General features: G+C 35.8%; 1 protein-coding gene across 1 annotated transcript in view; it reads right to left on the reverse strand.

Annotated features, from left to right (window-relative positions):
• LOC149537330 (uncharacterized) overlaps nucleotides 1-21,904 on the reverse strand; it is an 89,039-nt gene extending 67,135 nt beyond the window's left edge. Inside the window, exons 1-2 of the mRNA XM_089802841.1 lie at nucleotides 21,722-21,904; nucleotides 21,166-21,298 (exon numbers count right to left, since the gene is read on the reverse strand). Of these exons, the coding sequence (XP_089658967.1) occupies nucleotides 21,166-21,298; nucleotides 21,722-21,753 (165 nt within the window). The 5' untranslated portion in view covers nucleotides 21,754-21,904. The remainder of the gene's footprint in view (nucleotides 1-21,165; nucleotides 21,299-21,721) is intronic.
• Between the last annotated feature and the right edge of the window lie 1,481 nt (nucleotides 21,905-23,385).

The raw sequence follows: 23,385 nt of genomic DNA on the forward strand, positions 1-23,385 counted from the left end.
CTGTGTGCATGGTATGAAAGAATTGATCATTATTATTGAGTTTGGCCTTCCTCAAAAATTCTGCAGATCAAATCTCTATTTCAATTGCAAATTAAGCATTGATCTTATTTCTTTATGTTGATGAATTGTTTCTTACTAGAGAGGCTGATCTCACTGCTGAATGTAAGAAAAAGCTAGCTTCTGAATTCAAGATAAAAGATCTCGGTCTTACGCAATAGTTCCGTGGATTAGAAGTGTGACAAAGACCAAATGAGATTATCCTAGGTCAACGAACATATGCTATTGACATTTTGAAAAGATTTAGTATGTTAGACTCCAAGTCCATATCAACTCTTATGGAAGTAAATCTTAAAAAGTTACATGAGGTTGAAGCCAGTTCAGATTTTGTTGATCCTACTATGTATGGGCAATTGATTGGGTCATTAAAGTATTTGGTCAATACTAGGCTTGATATATGTTATGTTGTTAACACTCTCAATCAAAGAATGTGTAGGCCTAGACAAATTCAGCTTGTTGCAGCCAAACATATTTTGAGATATGTGCATGGTAGACTGGGATATTGTCTGAAATATACTTCTTGTGAAGGTCTGAACTTGCAAGATTTTTCTCATTCAGATTGAGCACGGTGTCTGCCTGACAAGAAGGGCAGTTCTAGTTGTCATTTCCACCTAGGTTCAGCTATGATTTCTTGGTTTAGCTGGAAACAGTCATGTGTGGCTCAAAGTACAGTAGAAGCTGAATATGTTGCAGCTTGTGTGGCAGCTTGAGAAGCAGTGTGGCTTCAAAAGTTTCTTGCAGGACTATTTGGGCAGCCTCTAGAACCAACTATGATTCTATCTAACAACCAAATATGTGTAAAGCTTTTGGTTAATCTTTTTCTCCTTAATGGAACCACGCATGTGCAGATCAAGTATCATTTTTTAAGAGATGTGGTTCAAAGGAAAGCAATTGAGCTCAAGTGCATTTGCATGGATGAGTAGACAACAGACACTCACACCAAAACCCTACCTAGAGTGGAGTTTTCTTATTTTTGAGATGAGCTCGGTATTGTGGAGAATGATGCTCTAGCTGAGAGAGTCTCAACTTCACTGATTCTTATTTCATGTTGCAATACATTTTTCTCTAAGATGGAGAAATATGAGGTAAAACCCCTTGTTTCTCTTTCCACTCGTGGGAGTAGCCATAGTGGATGTCATTTTGAGAGACTCCATGACAACATCACGTTGAGACTTAGTGATGAGATGCGGAGATCAAGTATCATTTTTAAAGAGATGTGGTTCAAAGGAAAGCAATTGAGCTCAAGTACATTTGCATGGATGAGTAGACAGCAGACAGTCACACCAAAACCCTACCTAGAGTGAAGTTTTCTTATTTTTGAGATGAGCACGGTATTGTGGAAAATGATGCTCTTGCTGAGAGAATCTCAACTTCACTGATTCTTATTTCATGTTGTAATACATTTTTCTCTAAGACGGAGAAATATGAGGTAGAACCCATTGTTTCTCTTTCCACTCATGGGAGTAGCCATAGTGGATGTCATGTTGAGAGACTCCATGACAACATCGCGTTGAGACTCAATGATGAGAGTTGTGTTATTTCACACCTAGGAGTAGCCATGGTGAACATCATGTTGAGTGAATCCATGATGATTATTATGAAGTAATTGGTAAAATATTTGTCTGTTATTAACAAAGACCAAGAGATCAATATATACAAAAGAATTGAACAATGTTTCCTTAGGAAACGATCATAAAAAATAGAAACATCCTATTCTAGCTAAAATTAAAGTTAAAAAAAGCTAACAAATAACTACAGACTAATTAATATTAAAAACATTCTAATATTTACAATAGATTACAAATAGATAACCATAAACTAATAATAGAAGCTCATTTATTATCGTAATACCCTCCCTTAATGCTTAATCTATCCACAACACCAAGCTGTCCTCTAAATTTAACAAACTTATCAGGACTAAGAGGCTTAGTGAGAATGTCTGCAGTCTAATCTGTGGTAGGAACATACTACAAGTCTATGGTCCTATCTTCAACCAGCTGCCGTATGTAGTGACAATGAACATCCACATGCTTGGTTCGTTCATGGAAGACTAGATTCTGCGCTAATTTGATAACACCTTTGTTATCAACAAACAAAGTAGTTGGTCCTGCAAGTGACATTTGCATATCCCTGAGCATCCGACAAAGCCAAACAACTTCACAACCTGCCTTGATTGTCCCTCTGTAGAGAAGAAAGAAACTGCCTACTGCTTCTTACTGGTCCATATGACAGCACCGGATCCCAAACTGAACACACATCCAGAAGTTGATTTTTTCTCGTCAACTAAGCCTGCCCAATCTGAATCTATGAACCCACTAAGTCTAGGATTAGAACTCCAAGAGTAAAAAAGTTCAAAATCTGTAGTGCCCTTCACATAACAAAACACACGCTTTTCTGCCATCCAATGATCAGCCTTAGGAGCTGCCATAAAATGTGAGATGTAGCTAACTGGGAAGCTGATATTAGGCCTAGTAGCAGAGAGGTAGATGAGGTTGCCTACTAGTTTCCTATATGTACTATCATCAACGGGAGGAAAGTCAAACTTAGATAATAACTTGAGACCTTTCTCCATGGGTATAGATGCAAGCTTGCAATCTTGCATACGGAATTTCTCTAACAGAGCCCTAGCATATTTGGACTAAGAGATGAATATACAAGAAGACTGTTGCCAAACCTCAACACCAAGGCAATAATGCATGAGCCAAAGGTCAATCATATCAAAAGACTGGCATAAATTACGTTTGATTCTTTGAATCAATTCTTTGAATCAAAGATGTCAAATTGTTAGGGATGATCAGATCATCCAAATAAATAATCAGAAGGATGATGTCACTGTCAGTAGTCTTGATGTACAAATTTGAGTTTGAAGAACTCCTCTAGAAGCCTTGATCACTAAGGTACTTATCAATTTTCATGTACCATGCCCTAGGGGCCTGCTTCAAGCCATAGAGAGATTTCACTTATCTAAGGACCTGATGTTCTTTACCAACAACCTTGAAACTAGGTGGTTGCATCATATAGACCTCTTCGTGGAGATCACCATTTAAGAAAGCACTCTTGACGTCCATCTGATGGACCTCCAGCCAAACTATGATGCCATGGTTAGGACTATTCTAATTGTGCTCATCTTTGCAGTAGGGGCAAAGGTCTCCTCATAATCAATACCTTGACGCTAAGAAAAAACCCTTTGCAACTAAACGAGCTTTATACTTATCCAAAGTACCATCAGATTTGTATTTGATTTTATTAACCCATTTGCAGCCAATGGGTTTCTTCCCTAGTGAAAGATCAAAAAGGCCCCAACTGTTATTCTTCAGCAAACTCTAATGTTCAGATGTCATAGCATGTTCCCACTCTGGAATTCCTCTAGCCTCAGAATATGTTTGAGGTTCAAACACACTGTGAATGTTGGCCATAAGAGCAAAGTTAACAGCATTTGTAAGTTTTCTCTTTTTCCGAGCAGTTCTCCAATCAATGAGCCCATCATCATGAAGATCGACAAGTTTTTTTGTCCACCACTTAGGCCAGAGAGGAGAATGACCAACATTAGTATCGAGAGATGCTCTATGATCAGGTTCCTCATCTAAAGAAACTGGATCAAACTCAGCTAGAGCATCTACAAATCTGGGTGATCCTACAGGAGAAGCTAGAGGTGTTTGTACAGGGATTACTGGTATAACTGGAGTTGTAGGAGCTACTAGAGCCCTACCATCAAGTAGACCTAATGGAAGTCTACTCCCAAATCATGAGCCTTCATAGGCTAGTATGTTGGATCAGGAACAGAAGAAATAGGCATGAATGCTCGTCGCTGCTAATCAAAGACTACATCAGGATTGTACACGAAACGATATGTCTCAGAGTCAATCAAGCGGTGGCTTTGTGAAGACTACTGTATCCAGCAAGCATGAGTTTCTGACTCTTGGCATCCAACTTGGTGCGAGACGCATCAGGGATCCTAACAAAAGCAAGGGAGCCACAACATTTCAGGTGATTGATTCTGCACTTGCGACCTGATCAGGCCTGTTGCGGAGTCTTACCTTTGATCGCCACTATAGGTGACCAGTTCAAAAGATAAACTGTAGTGTTAACTTCTTTTGCCCAGAACTACTTCGGAACATGTATGTGTTCGAGCATGGAGCGAGCCATCTCGGTGATTGTTATTTTCCAACGATCAACTACACTATTATGTTGTGGTGTGTGGGGTATGGTTAACTGGCGTTTGATGCCATGAGTATCCAAGAAGCTAGAGAAATCATTAAAACAAAATTCACCCCCCCCTCCCCCCCATTGTCTGACCTAAGAGTAATAATAGATTTCCCAAACTCTTTTTCAACTAAAGACTTAAACTTTTGAAAGACAAGAAATGCGTCTGATTTCTTTTTAAGAAAATATACCCACATTTTTCTACTGAAATCATCAATGAACAACAAAAAATATCTGAACCCAAGAAGAGGAGTGGTCATAGGGCCACAACTATTAGTACGAACAAGCTGAAGTACCTAAGAAGCTCGCCATGAATCACCACTAGTGAAAGGTGTGCGATGTTGCTTCCCATCCTGGCATGCATCACAAACTCCAACCTGCTCAGTCTGAATCTCTAGCAAATCGAGGACAAGCTCTTCCTAAGAAAAGTGAGAGAAATCATGCACATTTAGGTGCTAATGCCAAAGTGTGCTAAAAGAAGATTGTCAAGTAGCCATAGCTAATCAGTAAGTTGGAAAAGACTGTGATCCTCAAGACCCACTGCAACAATAGACTGAGTCGCCCTATCAATGATGGTACACCAATATGAACTGAAGGTGATATCCAATTGTGGAGAATGTCGCAACAACTGGTTGACTAAGAGAAGATTTAGTTCCATCCCTGGAATGTAGTACACATCGAGAAAAATGAGATTCCTCCCAACAAACTGAATTTGAATGTTGCATTTGCCAACAACAATGTACTCTTCTCCACTACCAAAAACAACAGAATTTGAGTAAGGCCGGTAGTCAGTGAACCAATCTCAACGGTGGGTGAGATGACAAGAGGCACCTGAATCAATGTACCAAGCAGACGACTTCACATGATCTGCTAGTCTTTTAGCCATGAAGACGTAAAAAGTTGATTCTGTCTGCTCGGTGCGCTCTGCACTGTTTGCTTTGGGCTACGAACTTGATTGCTTAGATTGAGCAGCTAAGCGTTTCCGACATTCAACCTTCATGTGACCAAACTTGTGGCAATAGTTGCATTGAATGTTCTTCTTTTGAGAGCCTTCTAAACCTAGAGCAGAGGAATTCTACTAAGAATACTATTGAGACTTGTCTTTATCCTTCTGAAAGGATTTAACAGCAAAGGCTTGCTCTGTGGAGTGGAGCTGGAACTGCTACCGAACTGTTGTTCTGACCGATCTTGCTGAAGCAGAAGTGTGCAGAGATCTATGAACTTCAGATCAACACCAAAAGATGTGATGTTGAGAGTCTCGATAAAATGCTCGTAGGACTTGGGTAAACTCTGAAGAGTGATAACCACAATGCCCTCTTCCTCCATCTTGTGACTAATGGAAAGCAACTGATCATGGATTTCTTGAGTCCTATTCAGGTGAGCCTAGAGCAATGTTCACTCATCCATGATAATATAAAACACAGTGTTCTTTAAAAAGAAAGCTCTGCTTTTGTCATAAGTCTCATGAAGTCTTGAGATGTGCCCATATCTTGGCAATTGTCTTGTTAGATGGAATCTAAGAGAATTGATCATTAGTTACAGATAATTTGAGAAGCATAACTGCCTTCTAGTTATTCAAATCCCATGTATCCTGATCAGTACCAAGTGCAATTGGACGTTGTGTAACACCTAGAACAATCTAATCTGTGTTCCGATATTTAAAAATTGCTATTATCCATTATTTCCGAGTGCCATATTCCAACCATTGAATTTTGAATTGCTCTCGAGCAAAATACTAGTCAGAGATGCCATAGCACGTTTTTCAATGAAAAAGTGTGAAATTTTGTGACGGCACATACATCGAGGCAAAAAAATGGAAGGCCCAGATAATTTAAAGGAGTACCCATAAGAGAGCTCGAAAAACCTAGAAAGAATATGTTGTCAAATTCTGGATCCACTGGCTTAAAAATTGAGGCACCCAGAAAATCTAACAACAATCCAGTTGAGCTCACGAAAAAACCCACCAAGAGTCTGTAATTAGAAAAAAAAATCAAACCCAAAAAGTAGGATTTTCAACCAAAAAACCCTAGCTGACTAATAAAGACGGACTTAGGAAAAAAAATTGCAAAATTTGGGTCGAAAAATGGCAGATTCAACAAGCGATGAGTGTTGAAAGGAGATTGCGGCAATATGGAGAGGAAAGACAATGACAAAAAAAACATGAATTTGTTGTTTCAGAGCTGCAAAAAGAAGTCTGACGCAAGCATATATACACAAAAAAATGATGCCCGAGGGTCAGGCAAACAAAGGGAAAAGAGGAACCAATTTTTCCAATCACAGGCATGACAAAAAACAACCATGAAAAATGCGTGGAATAGTGCAGAAGATGCGATTTTTCAGTCACAAGCATGCAAAAACGACCATAAAAAAAAAATTGATCTTTGCTATGTATAGGCACAAGTTTTGACAAAAAGTCCAAACAAACCCTAGTTTGAAGCAAATATATTAGAAAAATTATTTTGAAATTTGCTTTTGATAATTTCGGAAAAGAAATTATTATTTTCGAAAAAAATTTAAAAACTTTGCTTTGACACCATATTACAAAGTGATTGGTAAAATACTTGCTTGTTATTAACAGAGACCAAGAGGTTAATATATACAAAAGAATTGAATGATGTTTCCTTAGGAAACAATCATAAAGAATAAAAACATTCTATTCTAGCTAAAAAGAAAGCTAATAGATAACTACAGACTAACTAATATTAGAAACATTCTAATATTTACAATAGATTACAAATAGATAACCATTAACTAATAATAAAAACTTATCTAATATCGTAATAATGATATCACATTGGGAGAATTCAAGATAAAGTTTTGCTATTGACAAATATGGGTGTAGCCATTGTGTTTGTCATGTTGAAAGACTCCATGTCATATGAATGATCTCTACTTTGCTAAGAGGGAGTGTTATTGTTTTGATAGTTGCACCATATATCATTCATAGCTGCAATGATGTTAAAAGTGTTCGTAACCTTACTCAATATGGTTATGTTGTGTACGACTCTGTTTTTCATTTCTTGGCTCATTGCCTTGTGTTACCGGTCTTGTACAGTTCTCAGTTTTCTTCTCTGCTATGTTTTATAACTTTGGTTATGACCCTTAAACAGCTGATTTCTCACTGCTAATGTATATGTTGCCACAAGTGCATCTTCTCTACATTGTTCATCTATCGAGGCTTTGCAATTCTAGAAAGATGAAACAACTTCTTCTCATAACTGTCACCACCCAGAATAATGGTAATGGTGTGCAAGCTCCTTTGAGCTGTAATCTCATGAGAGATTATCATTTTTGTGGCAACAGTCTTTCTATTACCCTCCGATCATTGCTGTGACATGTTCCTTCTTTAGAACAAAGTCAAATGATATGGCTTCATGGCTTGTGTTTATGTTTCAAATGGATCGTGTGTCCTTGTGGATTGTGGCCGTCATGGGATCTTTACTGTCATTAATTAACTATAGTGTAATAGGAATGCCTCTTCATGTTACCCCGTCAAAGGCCTTTCAAACGGTGATTGGCATTGGTTGATCCATATCATGGGTTGGTTGAACATTGGAGATGTGATAATTCTGGAGGATCATATGAGACTTTCTTGTGACATTATCTTCGTCGTGAAACAACAGTATTAAGCCTCTTTTGTCAAGCTTTATGGCAGCCACTCTTAGCATCCCCATGTCTGCTTCAGTCTATCGTCTTTGCTTTTTCTTATTTTTTATTTAGAGTGTGAGCAGTGATACATATCATGATCAATGAGAGATATTGTAATTTGAAAGATACATATTGTGTTGCTCTTATTGTAGATGTGACGCAAGCTACGCTCAAACTATTTAAGGTTCTATTGTTGATTATTAAGTGTTCACCTTTCTGTTTAGACTGTTTCTTGATTAAGAGGATCGAACTTTTGTGTGGTTGGGTTTTTCACCCTCAAGTGGCTAGGCTCAAACTGTTTAAGGTTCTATTGTTGATTGTTAACATTTCTGTTTAGTTTCTTGATTAAGAGGATCAAACTTTTGTGTGGCTGGTTTTTTCACCCTCAAGGGGAGGGTTTACCCAACATAAATTTTGTGTTATCTATTCTTGTGAAATTGTGAGTTTTTGTATATTGCATTTATTGTATTTTGGTTCAAAATTTAACAAGTTCTAGATTTTTTAGGTTTTCTTAAGTATGCAACAACAATTGTCCCATTAGATCTATAAATGCATCTTGTTTTTGATACAATCTAATTATGTTTACATGGAGGAAGTTGCCTTTACTTCAGTTGTTACAGATACTTTCTTCTTCCCTCTTCTACCATACCTTCATCTTTAATATCTAGCGCTTGGGTTTGGAATTTCTTTTGCTCCCTTCTTTGATATCTAATAATAGGGACGCAATCACAATGTGGTTTACCCATCAAGATATTACAATAATAGATAAGCTTATATTATTAGTTAATGGTTATCTATTTGTAATCTATTGTAAATATTAGAATGTTTCTAATATTAGTTAGTCTGTAGTTATCTGTTAGCTTTCTTTAGCTTTTTTTTCGCTAGAATAGAATATTTCTATTCTTTATGTTAAATATTAACCTGATAGTCACACTGGTCTCAGAAGTGCAGACCGCACCTTAGTATTCTCTCCATTATATCATATGTTAGCCTTTATATGCACTAGACTTGGCAATGACATAGGCGGTGATCCTTGGAAGAAACTACATCTTGTACTAACCAAAAAAAATTGTTATGTTAGTTAAGCATTTAATTATTTCCGTGAGGTGCTGATTTCTTCAAGTGGTGTTTGGGCTGACCTAGGGAAGGTCATGTTCCTTTAAGGGACATGCCCTTTGGTCTTGATATAAATGGTAGGTATTATTGTAATTTGAGGACACACAATAATCAGAAGTCTGCTCCTTCAAGCAATACTGCCCCATACGAATTTATTGAAGAGACAATTAAATTCAGAACAGCATTCAACATTCTAATAACTCCTTCTACATTAAGAAAGTAAAGAAGATTATCTACAACAATCAAAGGATATTAGAAAAGTCTGATTTTTATAACAGAATTTGCGGAAACTTTACATGGTATCAGAGCTCTGGTAGTTGAACCTAGGCTTTGCAAATTAAGTAATCGGACATTATATATATATATATATATATATAGCATCATTCTCCTATCTTCAATGGCATACACAATCAGACCCGAGGACAAGTTTGATGGGAAAGAACACTTTGATGCCTAGAAATTCAGAATGATGATGATTCTTGAAGAAAATGATGTAAAACAACTTGTTGAATCGACATCCAGACAACCTACAATTGAACCTCATAAATCCTTCTAGATTAAAGGAAATAGGAAAGCAATTTAGATCATATTAGATCCACGCTAACAAAACATCAAATAGCATTTGCTATGATGAATGCATTACTAAATGCATATGAGGTTAACAATGCAACTAGAGTTCTCTCACTAAAAAGGTCACTAAATCACATTCAGATAAAGAAGGGAGAATCGATGAATTCTTACTTCTTAAGGGTTGCTAGCTTAAGAGATGAACTTTCAAGTATAAGAACCATCATTAGTGACACGGAACTAACACTAATGGCTATAGACAGATTACCAGATTCATGGGAAACTTTCGCTCAAGAAGTAAGTGCCACAGATAAACTTCCTGACTTCAATAGACTTAAGGGAGATTGTCTTCAAGAAGAATTCAGAAAACTAAAGAAACGAGGGAAATTGAAAACGGAAGATGAAGAACTTCATGTTCTTAATACGAACTCCTATAAAAGCAAGAAGAAAAGGGGTAATCAAAAGAATGACAAATCTAAGAAAGATCTATCCAAAATAAAGTGCTTCAAATGTGAAAAGTTTGGACACTATAGATCTAATTGCCCCGAGAATTCTAAACAAGTGAGCTGTACAAATGTTACTAGGGAAGAAGATAACTATGATCCCGAGAATCGTGTATTGTATTCGTCACTATCAAATGAAGTCTCAAGTAAAGCATGGGTAATTGATAATGGATCATCTAGACATATAATAGGATACAAAGAAGCACTCTACTCTATATCAGAAAAAGTTAATGGCAAAGTCACCATCGGTGATAATTCAGCACATTCCATCGAAGGAATTCGAAATTGCACCTTGAAACTAATCAAGGAATTTTCTTCTTCTCAAAGGAGTACTCTATGTACCAGGAATAAAAAGAAATCTAATCTCGATTACAGCACTTGAAGATGATGGACATAATGTTGCATTCATGGACGGTAAAATAATAACCTAGGCTAAGAACTCCTCAATTAAGAAAGCGAAGTTGATTGGTCAAAGAAAAGGGTATTTGTATGAATTAAATTGAAACCTAGTCGACCTATTCAAGCTTTAATTCATAAAGCTACAGACATAAATAAAATATGGCACAGAAGGTTAGGAGATCTAAATTTCAAAACCTTATCAACTATGGAGAAGATGGTTACCAGTTTACCTAAACTAAATAAAGACCACTCAAGCATATGCAAAGGGTGTTTTGGGTAAGAACACCAAAAGTCTATTTCATGATAGCACTAGAAAAAACAACAATGTTTTGGAATTAATTCATTCAAATTTATGTAGACCTATGGCTGTTCCTTCTCTTAGAGGATTCTAGTGCTATATTTTGTTCATAGATGACTTCTCTAGGAAAACATGGATTTACTTCTTAAAATGCAAATAATCAGAAAAAATCCTAAAGAGATTTAAAGAATTCAAAACATTAACTGAAAACTTATCAAAACATAAAAATAAAACTCTTAGAATTGATAATGGAGGGGAATATATCTCAGATTTGTTTAAAAGATTTTGTAAAGAAATAGGAATTAAGAGAGAGTATATAGTTCCTTATAATCCAAAACAAAATGGGGTAGCAAAAAGAAAGAATAGAACAATTATAAAAATTGCTAGAGCTATGATATTTGATCAGAATCTAGAATATTTTCTTTGGGTAGAAGCATCTTGCACTGATGTCTATATTCAAAATAGAAGCCCTCACTCCTACCTTAGAGACAAAACTCCTGAAGAAGTCTTTACTAAGGTTAAACCCAATATAGGTCATCTTAGGATTTTTGGGTGCCCTGTATATATCCATGTTCCAAAAGAAAAGAGAACTAAGTTAGAACCCTCCGAAAAGAAAGGTATTAGGGTATAGTGAAACCTCTAAAGCATATAGGATTTTCATACCTGGACAGAAAAATATTAAACTTAGTAGGGATGTAATTTTTGAAGAAGATCTAACATTCAAAAGAGCCCTAAGTTCTGAAGAACCCTCTCCTTTACCTAGTTTTGAAAGAAATACTGAGTCTGAGTCTCAAAGGAAGAACATGGAAGAAATTGAAGATGAAATTCAAAACATAAATCTTGGAGAAACTCAAATTCAAAGAAAAGACCACTTTGGGCCATTAAAACAATCGAGGAAGCACAAGACTTTGATGCACCTTCTGGAACAGTCAAAGAAAGCAAAAGACCCAAAAGATTTTCTAGTTATACGACAAACATGAATGATTTGTCCAAAACAGAACCAACCAATCTTTTAGATGCTATTAAACATACAGTTTGGAAAGAAGCTATGACAGAAGAATACCAATCTATTATGAAGAATGATGTTTGGCAAATTGTTCCAAGACCTAAAGTAAAATCTGTTGTTTCTTCCAAGTGGATATTTAAAATAAAGCGTGTTGCTAACGATAGCATTGAGAAATATAAAGCCAAATTTGTAGCCAAAGGATTCTCTCAGAAAGAAGGATTGGTTATGAAGAAACTTTTGCTTCTGTTGCCAGATATACCTATGTAAGAGCAATCCTAGCCATTGCAACATCGAAGGGATGGAAAGTACATCAGATGGATGTAAAAACAGAATTCATAAATGGAAAGATTACAAAAGAAGTATATTTGGAGCAACCTGAAGGATTTGAAACTCACAATTCTAACGCTTTTGTTTGCAGCTCAAGAAAGCTCTCTATGGACTTAAGCAGGCTCCAAGGGCTTGGTATGAAAGAATCGTAGGCTCAAAAAAGCTCTTTATGGGCTTAAGCAAGCTCCAAGGCTTGGTATCAAAGAATTGATAAGTATCTCACCGGTTTAGGATTCTCCAAAAATGAAGCCAATCCAAATTTATATTATAAAAGGGATAAAGATGATATGGTAATTTTGACACTGTATGTTGATGATTTACTAATAACTAGTGATGATCATCTCATAGATCAATGCAAGAAAGTTCTAATTAGAGAATTCGAGATGAAAGACTTGGGACTTGGGACTCCTTCATTACTTCCTTGGACTAGAAGTACGGCAGAATTCTGACAGCATTATACTTAATCAAGAGAAATATACATCAGATATTTTGAAGAGATTTGGAATGTGGAATTGCAAGTCTATGTCTTCTCCAATGGAGACTAATCAACATAAACTTAAAGAAGCAACAGCAAAATCACCTTCCATAGATTCTACTCTCTACAGACAGATGATTGGGTCCCTTATGTATTTGGTAAATATAAGACCTGATATTTGCTATGTTGTTAATGCCTTAAGTCAGTTTATGTGTGAGCCAAAGGAGATCCACCTAGTTGCAGTCAAGCACATTATGAGATACTTACAAGGCACTCTTAATCTTGGGCTCAAATATGAGAAAGTTGATTTAGATTTACATGGATTCACTGACTCAGATTGGGGTGGAAGTGTTAAAGACAAAAAAAGTACTTTAGGATGTTATTTCAGTTTAGAATCAGAAATGATATCTTGTATGCAAAAAGCAGTCTTCAGTAGTAGAAAGTTCCACAGAAGCGAAATACATTGCAGCAGCGATGGCCTCTCGAGAAGCAGGTTTGGCTTAGAAAGTTATTTGTGGGATTATTTGGGCAAGCCATGAATCCTACTATTATTCATTGTGATAATCAGAGTTCCATCAAGCTTTCAGTGAATCCAGTTTTTCATGACAGGTCCAAGCATATCGAAATTCCTTACCATTATGTAAGAGATATGGTAGACAGGAATACTGTAATATTAGAATACATTTGCACTGCAGATCAGATAGCAGACATTCTCAACAAACCTCTATTTAGAGTGATGATAGATCACTTCAGGAAAAGACTTGGTATGGTTGAATTGTAATTCCTCTGTATTCTTTAAATTATTAATAAAATAATTTTATTTGTCAAGCTATTGATTGTTATGGGCTCCACCATCTGTATTTGTTATTTAATAGGTGACAATCTCTGAGGTAATGAATTCTTGTATTAAAGACATTATGAGAGATGACGATCCCTCAAATAATGTATTGAACAGTATAAAACTACTATTAGATCTAGGTGACTTCAAGATCAGTTGTGACATAAGCATTTCCATGTCTATGAATCACAAATTGGATAAAGGAAGAATTTATTCTTCAGACTTTATCCTATGTTCTGGCAGATCTAAACTCAAGATCAAGTTGTGATACAGGTTGCCAGTTCCTATGAATCACAACCTGGATAAATGAAGAACTTAACCATTCTTCAGATTTTCTCCTGTATATTGCATGCAATACTGACATCACTAGTATAAAGTGATAAGTCGTATCACAAGATGGTTATATGACTCAATATCATATGTTACATGATACCATTTTTCTCGAAAGACTCAGATAGATATAGAGTATCAATCTATGCTTATTCATTGTAATTGATGATGCTAGATATGGTATCTCTCAGTATGATTATCAACTTAAGAGGGAGTGTTAAATATTAACCCAATAGTCATACTGGTCTGAGAAGTGCAGACCGCACCTTAGTCTTCTCCCATTATATCATATTTTAGCCTTTATATGCACTAGACTTGACAATGAGATAGGCGGTGATCCTTGGAAGAAACCACATCTTGTACTAACCATAACAATTTGTTACGTTAGTTAAGTATTTAATTATTTCCTTGAGGCACCGATTTCTTCAAGTGGTGTTTGGGCCAACCTAGGGAAGGTCATGTTCCTTTAAGGGACATGCCCTTTGGTCTTGATATAAATGGTAGGTATTATTGTAGTTTGAGGACACACAATAATCATAAGTCTGTTCCGCCAAGCAAGGCTGCCCCATACGAATTTATTGCAGAGACAAATTCATAACAGCATTCAACATTCTGATAACTCCTACATTAAGAAAGTAAAGAAGATTATCTACAGCGGTCAAATGATATTAGAAAAGTCTGATTTTTATAATAGAATTTGCAGAAACTTTACACTTTACGATTGTTTCCTAAGGAAACATCGCTTTATTCTTTTGTATATATAGACCTCTCAATCTCTGTTAATGACAAGCAAGTATTTTACCAATTACTTCGTAATATGGTATAGAGCCAGTACTCTAAATTTTTTCGAAAATAATTATAATTTTGTGGTTGAAATTATCTGCCTTTTATTTTCGAAATTATTTTCATGCATATTTGCTTCCAAAGCCTTTGGTTCAACTAGGGTTTTTTGCCAAAAAAATTGAGCTATTTTTCTATAACTCCCGCAATTTTTTCCGGTCTACAAACTCACGTCCTTCTATCTGTAACTAGCGCAACTGAATCCTCTAGAAATTGAGGGTTATTCTCTATTGTTCACGTAGAGGTTTGTTTGGCATCATTTCTTTGCAACTCACGCCCAAATTTTTCTGCCACTCGTGTCCAAATTTCTCTAAAAATCGCCCATCTTTTTTGTGGCCTATTTTTTCCACTTTATATTCTTGGTTTTTTGAGAGCTCAACTGGGTTGTCAGTTTTTTTTAAGTGCCTTGATTTTTGTGCCTCAATTTTTGAGCCAGTGGATCCAAAAACCAACAACATATTCTTTCTGGGTTTTTTGAGCTCTCTTCTAAGTACACCTTCAATTTTTTTGGGTCTTCTTTTTTTGCCTCAAAGTACGTGTCTTCAAAGATTTTCATTGAAAAATGTGCTATGGCATCTCTTACTAATATTTTGCTCGACGAAAATCAAAAGTTCAACGGTCGCAATTATGTCACGTGCATATGCTAACCATCTTCGAATATCGCGACAAGGATAAGGTGGTTTTGGTTCACAATAGTCTTCTCAACAAAGGACCTCTGCTCCAACTTCAAAAGGCTCTTGGAAGAAGAACATTCAATACAACTATTGCCACAAGTTTGGTCACCTGAAGGTTGTATGTCTGAAGTGCTTAGCTTCCCTATCTAAGCAATCCGGTTCGTAGCCCACAGCGAACAGTGCAGAGCACTTTAAGCAAACAAAATCTATCTTTTACGCTTTCTAACATCTTTGTGCTCTGGATAGATTAAACATTAAGGGAGGGTATTACGATAATAGATAAGCTTCTATTATTAGTTAATAGTTATCTATTTGTAATCTATTGTAAATATTAGAATGTTTCTAAAATTAGTTAGTTTGTAGTTATATGTTAGCTTTCTTTAGCTTTCTTTTAGCTAGAATAGAATATTTCTATTCTTTACGATCGTTTCCTAAGGAAACATCACTTTATTCTTTTGTATATATAGACCTCTCAGTTTCTGTTAATAACAAGCAAGTATTTTACCAATTATTTTGTAATACAAGATTGTAAGAACAAAACTAGTAACAAGTACTTAAACGAAATGCAATGAATCTAAAACATCCACAAGAAGTATAACAATTTGCACACATGAACTAGAAATCCCCCAATATAGTAGAGTAGATCTATATTGATGACATGTGCAACAAAATGCTGGAGAACAACAGAAAATACTTAAGTTTTAGCGCAAACATAATCTTCAAATGAAATCGCCTCAAACAACCCAAGGGTTGCCTCTATTGATCTCCAAATCCAAGGGTTTTCAACTTCAAATCCAACAAGTGAAGGCAAGTGCTTGACTTTGCAAATTAGGGTATATTGATATGAAAACCAAAAGACACAAACTAAAAGAATTGTTTTCTTTATATAGAAGTTTAAGGCATAGCATGGGCCCACATGTACTAGGAGATACTCGAAAGTTTTCCACCCCTCTTTCACATGTGAATTTAAGGCCATTAATGGCTTCTTTGTTCGGCCATGGTAATTGATGAAACTCTTTGATCAAACAAGGGTCTAAGGAAAATAATGCCTAAAAGCAAGGGTCCATGAAACATATCACAAGAGGATTCAATGGTAAGAGAGACCAACAATCAAAAGTTGGCATGCCACTCAAAGTGTTTTCATCTGGTACATTATCATTATGTTCTCTGAAGCTCTGAAATCAAGGGTTTGAGGTATCGAGTGCAAGGATGCCAAGGTGCAAGAGGATGGAAAGGTCTACAAGCCGAAATAGCCATATCAATCGAATGATAGGGCTTAGACTTCAAAGACACCTAATGCAGGAGAGAGCAAGGATCAAACTCTACAAATAAATGATGCAAGAGAGAGTAGAAATCAGGGGTCATTAATTGCGTAAATTAGGCTTCAATGATACTTGGGAGATTGGGCTTTGGAGATACCTAAAGTCGGAAAGAAGTGAGAAGCAAAGGCACAGAGAATTGAGGAAAAGGATTTAGCAAAAGGAAGCCCAAGTTTCTGAAATGCAAGAAAAGGAAAGGTGAGGGTAGACAGAATGAAAGTAAGGCATGATAGCATGAGAATTTTGAAATGCCACCTAAGAATGGAAAATGACTCAAAAAAAATATTTTCCTTGGGTTATTGGTGTTAGAAAGTAAAGTACACCAAGATAACTAAGAGGGGGGGTGAATCAATTATCCAACTATTAAAACATTTATCAACCTTATTAATCCTTAACCATGTAAACAATATAATCCGCAACCACAACAAGATACTCATACACAATAACATCAGATATGTTAACTAGGGAAACCCTTGATCAAAGGGAAAACCCCGGTGGGGATGGCACCCAAAAAATGATGTACTAATATAAAAGTTCTTTCTCAAAGGATGGACTCTGTTAGGAGCCAATGAAATACATTCAGTACATATCAGTCCCTGTTAGGAAACTTTGAATCCTTGTCAGGAGATTCCAACCCTATTAGGAGTTGTAGAAGGCAAATGGACCCACTGTCCAAATAGCTTTAGGGGCAAGACCACCAAACTCACTGTCCAACTGGTCTCCATATTATTCCTTGTAGAATAATAGAAATGAAATAATCTTCAGCTCCTCTGTCCTCTTGACCGGACTTATCCTCTTTTGATCTCAATACCAGATCACAAATCTCGCATCCAAATAATCCCTTGGATCGCTTACACACATTTAGCAACTTCACGTATTACTTGCACAATTCGCACTTCATAAATCAATCACATGTTTAAGCACAAGGAAAATAATCTTCCTTTATACCATATTCTCAAAATAATACCTAGAGTCGGCCTTGAGGCTTTCCCAATTAATTATAGTAGGACCTCATTAAGATATTGCAAAACATTACATCTTTTCGTAATTACAAATCATTGTCAGCTCACAGTCTTTACAAATTTCCACACGTGCAACCTTAGACCTTGCGCACTCACTGACGTCATCATCAGGCTTTCTACTATCACGTATCAAGATTATATCTATGTTAGGAGATACAATCCAAACATCAGAAACCGCTTCTTAGGTACTCTGTCTATAAACTGTCCTCTGTAAATCAGGAATATCTCCTTCATGTCTTCGATTCTCTGTACATGCTCTTAACCACTTCATCAGGACACAATTTAGAATGCTTCCTCAACTGCGCTTGACCTGATCATCAATGTACAATCTATACGACCTTGTTCTCTATCTACTACTTTATCAGTCTTTACAGAAACCATACTATGTTGACATCAATGACAAACATAGTCATGAATGCAAAATGTCAATCATGCTAACAATCTCCTTAAGTGTTCTAGCAATGCTTAGGATACTCCCCCAAAGGAATACCATCAGCATTCATGCTAACAATTGGGGTATTACAAAAATAATCTTTTAGAAAACTATAACAAACCATGTGTATCATCCCACTTTTAATTACTAAATACTTTATTTGGACTTTTATTATGGAATGTTATGCTTTGGAACAAGGCATTCGTGCACTTCTAATGCAAGAATTCCATGCTAAGGTATTTGAGAGATAACTCAAAGGAAATTTTCACCATATTATATACATTCAAGAAAGTCGATAAGTCAACTTTTTAAGGTTAAGAGAAACCATCGCAACCTCAACTACTTTCTACGGCAAAAGCTAAAATCTAACTAGCAGCAAACATAAATCACTAAGATGTTAAGATATAATTTTCCAATGATTTATAAGAAGAGAAAGGAAAGTAAAATGTTGCAACCAATTGATTATCTAAAAGGGAAGACAATATAGAAGCACTGCCATCCACTGTATCAATATTACAAACAGATTGGATTAAGAATAATTAGGAATGGAATCAAGATCAAGCAACTTCACAACTATTCAGAATTTGCAAGATGACCCTCATACATTCAATAGAATTGCTTGGAGAGCTAACCCTCTGTGATACAAAGATCAGCTTTTTTTTGGGAAAAATTCACTCCTTAAAAAAAGGTTTTGAGGGAACTTCATGCGTAACCAAAACACGGAGATGTGTCTCTTGAAAACCTGATAGAATCAAATAACACTTATTTGGGAAGCCTCAAAGGAGATGTTCAAAAATTTGTCACAATATGTCTGATCTTCCAAAAGAACAAGTATGAGACAACAAAAAAGCAAGGGCTTCTACAACCATCATCCATTCAGTCAACATGGAAGAAAGTTTCAATGAACTTCATCATTGTATTACCCATGTCAAAAGGAAAAGGTGTCATCATCGTCATTGTGGACAGAGTTACCACATATGCTCATGTTTGATCTTTAACTATACTCTCGCAACTAGCAAAGTATCTGACGCATTTCATGAGACAATTCAAAAGTTGCATGGTGTTCATGTAAGTGATCATGCCTCTATACTTGTTATTTTTGTGCTCCTGTATTTCTTGTTTGAGAACGCAACTTGTTCTTAGCTTTTGTTACCACCCTCAATCAGATAAGGTTCCTTTTTGGGATATTCCTGAGTTTTACCATCTTTTCATGAGTTCAGGGTGTCTGTAGATGTTTCCTGAGAATTTGGAGCCGTGCTTAGAAGATGGACATACCTTGCTGGATGGCCGTCAACAATGGATGCAACAGGAAAAGAGGATACAACAGTTGCTCACTGCTCATTAATGTACGAGATTAGCAGAATGTATTCTCCCGTCGTGTTACCTATTCTTCTCAGAGCAACCTTTCGCTAGAAATTTCTGGGCAGTGGATTTAGCATTGTCCAAGGACTATAACAGGAAGCCTATCCATTAGGCTGAAGGTTATTATCCACGGTTTCATAAAAAGGCCTGATTTAATAATGAATCAAGGATCTTCATGGAAAACAAAATCTTTCTCAGCCTTATAAACAAATAACTCTATGAAGTGAAACTTTGGTGTCGTCAACAAGTGGTTCTACCCAGTACAATTGCAGTTCACAAAGATCCATATCCTGAGGATTTTGGGTCTTGGATAGGAGCAGAATGAATCTGCTGATAGTTAAGTACCATAAATGCTATTCCACATCTACTAGAGTTCAATGGACGTTTGGAGGTTTCTCCATCTTCTGGTACTACCCATTGGCCCTTTTAGCTGAAATATTAGGATGGCCTGTTCTTCTAGGCAGGATGCTGCAAAAATCTTAGCAAATCGTTCCTGGATGTATACACATCATATTTAGCCACTACAGCTATGAAAGAAAATTGGAGCCATGCTTAGAAGATGGACATACCTTGCCAGATGGCCATCAACAATGAATGCAACAGGAAAAGAGGATACAATAGTTGCCCACTGCTTATTAATGTACAAGATTAGCAGAATGTACTCTCCCATGGTGTTACCTATTCTTCTCAGAGTAACCTCTCACTAGAAATTTCTGGGTAGTGGATTTAGCGTTGTCCAAGGACTATAACAGGAAGCCTATCCATTAGGCTGAAGGTTATTATGAAGGTTTCATATGGCCTGATTTAATAATGAATCAAGGATCTTCATGGAAAACAAGATCTTTCTCGGCCTTATAAACAAATAACTCTGTGAAGTGAAACTTTGGTATCGTCAACAAGTGGTTCTACCCAGTACAATTGCAGTTCACAAAGATCCATATCCTGAGGATTTTGGGCCTTGGATAGGAGCAGAATGAATCTGCTGATAGTTAAGTACCATAAATGCTATTCCACATCTTCTAGAGTTCAATGGACGTTTGGAGGTTTCTCCATCTTCTGGTACTACCCATTGGCCCTTTTCGCTGAAATATTAGGCTGGCCTGTTCTTCTAGGCAGGATGCTGCAAAAATCTTATCAAATCGTCCCTGGATGTATACACATCGTATTTAGCCACTGCAGCTAAGAAAGAAAATTGTGGCAAAGTGGAATAGTCATTATATCCTGTCTTGAGAATCTATGGGCCGATCAAATATTATTTGAGTTTAGTAATACAGTATTTAAGAAGAAGATTGTCTGCAAGAAGGTAAAAATTTTGAGATAAAGAAGTCCGGACATGATGTAAACAACAATGCTTTCTCAATATTTGAAATTCATTTTAAAGTTCTCCATTGAGCATGCAAACGAGGCCATAAAACTTCAACAACCTCTACTAACAAACTACTCTGAAATGAATTGACCCTCAAACAATCAAATTAAATTCAAATCAACTAGGTCAAAATAAATAAAACATATTAATGCGAACAGATTTCCACAATCCATGATAGTTATACCGAGTTTCTGGATTAGATTGTGTGAAGATTTTTCCATCAACGTTTCGAATCACACTACGTGATCCATCATCAGCCTCCTGCTCTCTCCAACTGATGATGGATCACGTAGTGTGATTCGAAACGTTGATGGAAAAACCTTCACACAATCTAATCCAGAAACTCAGTATAAATAAAACATAACCAAGAAGACACGCTAACCTGGATCCTGGCACTTGGTTCCTGCCCAGATTGAAGAAGCTGAGCCAGATCCCTTCTCATCTGTTTCAACTGCACATCTTTCTTGTTCTTCAGCAGCTTTATACGAGAGATCGCAAGCCTCAGAGCAGTCTTGCTGCTCAACACGCCCAAAACAAGCAATTTAATCATATACTAGGAAACCGAGAAAAAAATGAATCTAATTTCTGTAAATGACAGCAAACAGATTTAAGGTCGTATAGCTTGTTTACAAGTTACTTTTCCATCACCAAACAAAAAGAAAGGATAAAACAATTCAATTAGCAAAGACTGGTATGATCTGAAATCAAATTCAAAGAAGCAGAATTGATTCACAAACCTGATTGTAATATATTGTTTACTGTTTAGTTTCAGTAGTTTCAATAACATGGCCAACAAAACAATTTATAAAGTTATTAAAATAAAACATATAAAACTGAAACAACAAACTGGGTATTCCATGCACAACACCATTCGTAGAGAGATAGTAAACACCAGTTAAAAACAACTGAGTATTCCTTGAGCATAGGATTCTTCTTACCATTTTGCAGGTTTGAAAGTTTTCCCGAACATGAATGCCTGGAGAGGTGAATTAGTGGAATGGTTATGGATTTTTGAGTCGTTCTCTGCGTATCAGCTCGGTTATGGCTCGGTCCGATTAGGGGAAGGAAAGGCACATTTGATGTCAATTAGTCGAAAAAAATGATAAAAGGATATCCTATGTGTTTTTTTATCATTGAAGTGGTCGTGCGTGCTTTTACTTTCTTTCTTTACAAACAGATTCGTGGTAATTTGTAATTTTGAAAAGCAGGCCCAATCCCGGAATTATCCCGAGGGAAGGAAAAATTAAAAATAACAAAAATTGTAACATTTTCTTTATGCTATTTTAGAATTTGAATATTAAGAAAATCAAAGATTTTTTTTTTAATTAAAAAAAATAACATAAGAATAGCAAGTTGCAAATAAAAGAACGAAGCATATAATTTAAAAGAATATTAATAACATAAATTTATTATTATTATTAATATAGAATTGTTCAAACTAGGTTGATGAAGTCTAAGAATTTAAAATAATAAGATTATTGGTGAAATAAAAGTTAATATTAAGTAAACTTAAAGATTTAATCATTTTGTGACATTGATTTCTATATTCTATCAATTCAAAAGATAAGATAATTGAATATGTGATGCAAAAAATGTTTACACAATTGAATGAAGAAGTATGCATATTCAGATTTAATCATGTTTAAAAAATACATAATAAGTTAATTAAGTTGCAAATAAAAGAACGAAGCATATAATTTAAAAGAATATTAATAACATAAATTTATTATTATTATTAATATAGAATTGTTCAAACTAGGTTGATGAAGTCTAAGAATTTAAAATAATAAGATTATTGGTGAAATAAAAGTTAATATTAAGTAAACTTAAAGATTTAATCATTTTGTGACATTGATTTCTATATTCTATCAATTCAAAAGATAAGATAATTGAATATGTGATGCAAAAAATGTTTACACAATTGAATGAAGAAGTATGCATATTCAGATTTAATCATGTTTAAAAAATACATAATTTAAGTTAATTATACAATTAGTCATTTATAGATATAAATGAAAATTTACATTTTCATAGGCAAGAGCCTACAATGCATTGGTAAATTGCGAGCCTTTCATTTTCATGTGTGAAATTATGTTTTTTATGTACTATTTTGAAAGGAATATTAATCAGTTTTTTAATGTGTTCACTCTAAATTTGGTATTTAATATATGTTTAAGTCTCAATAATTTAACAAATCATTATTACAACATCAATCATAATTATAACATTATAAAAACATATACTAAAAATTATAATTGCTTTCTCGCTCTCTTTTCTTTTCAGATTTCTAATGGTGGATGATGAGGAGGATCTATTCTCCCCTCATGTGCCATATGGCCCTATGTTCTTAGGCCCTTCCTCTTACCCTATCCTTGTCAAAGCTAACCAAGGTCTTCCTTTAGAGGAGAAAGTCATTGTCGAGGAATCCCAGAGTATTGTCTCTAAGGAGCTTGTCGGGTCTGTAGCTCAAAACCCCACCAAACATTGCTAAAAGATTGCGTTGGTGGGGGCCTCTAAGAGCATTATAGAGTCAGTTCTTGTAAACATTAATACCATAGACAAAGGAATGAAGATAGGGCTCCTTGAATCTGTAGTGGATAGA

The sequence above is a fragment of the Cupressus sempervirens genome, chromosome 9 (assembly GCF_028749045.1).
Source record: "Cupressus sempervirens isolate cs-2001-9-10 chromosome 9, ASM2874904v1, whole genome shotgun sequence".
Taxonomy (NCBI): Eukaryota; Viridiplantae; Streptophyta; class Pinopsida; order Cupressales; family Cupressaceae; genus Cupressus; species Cupressus sempervirens.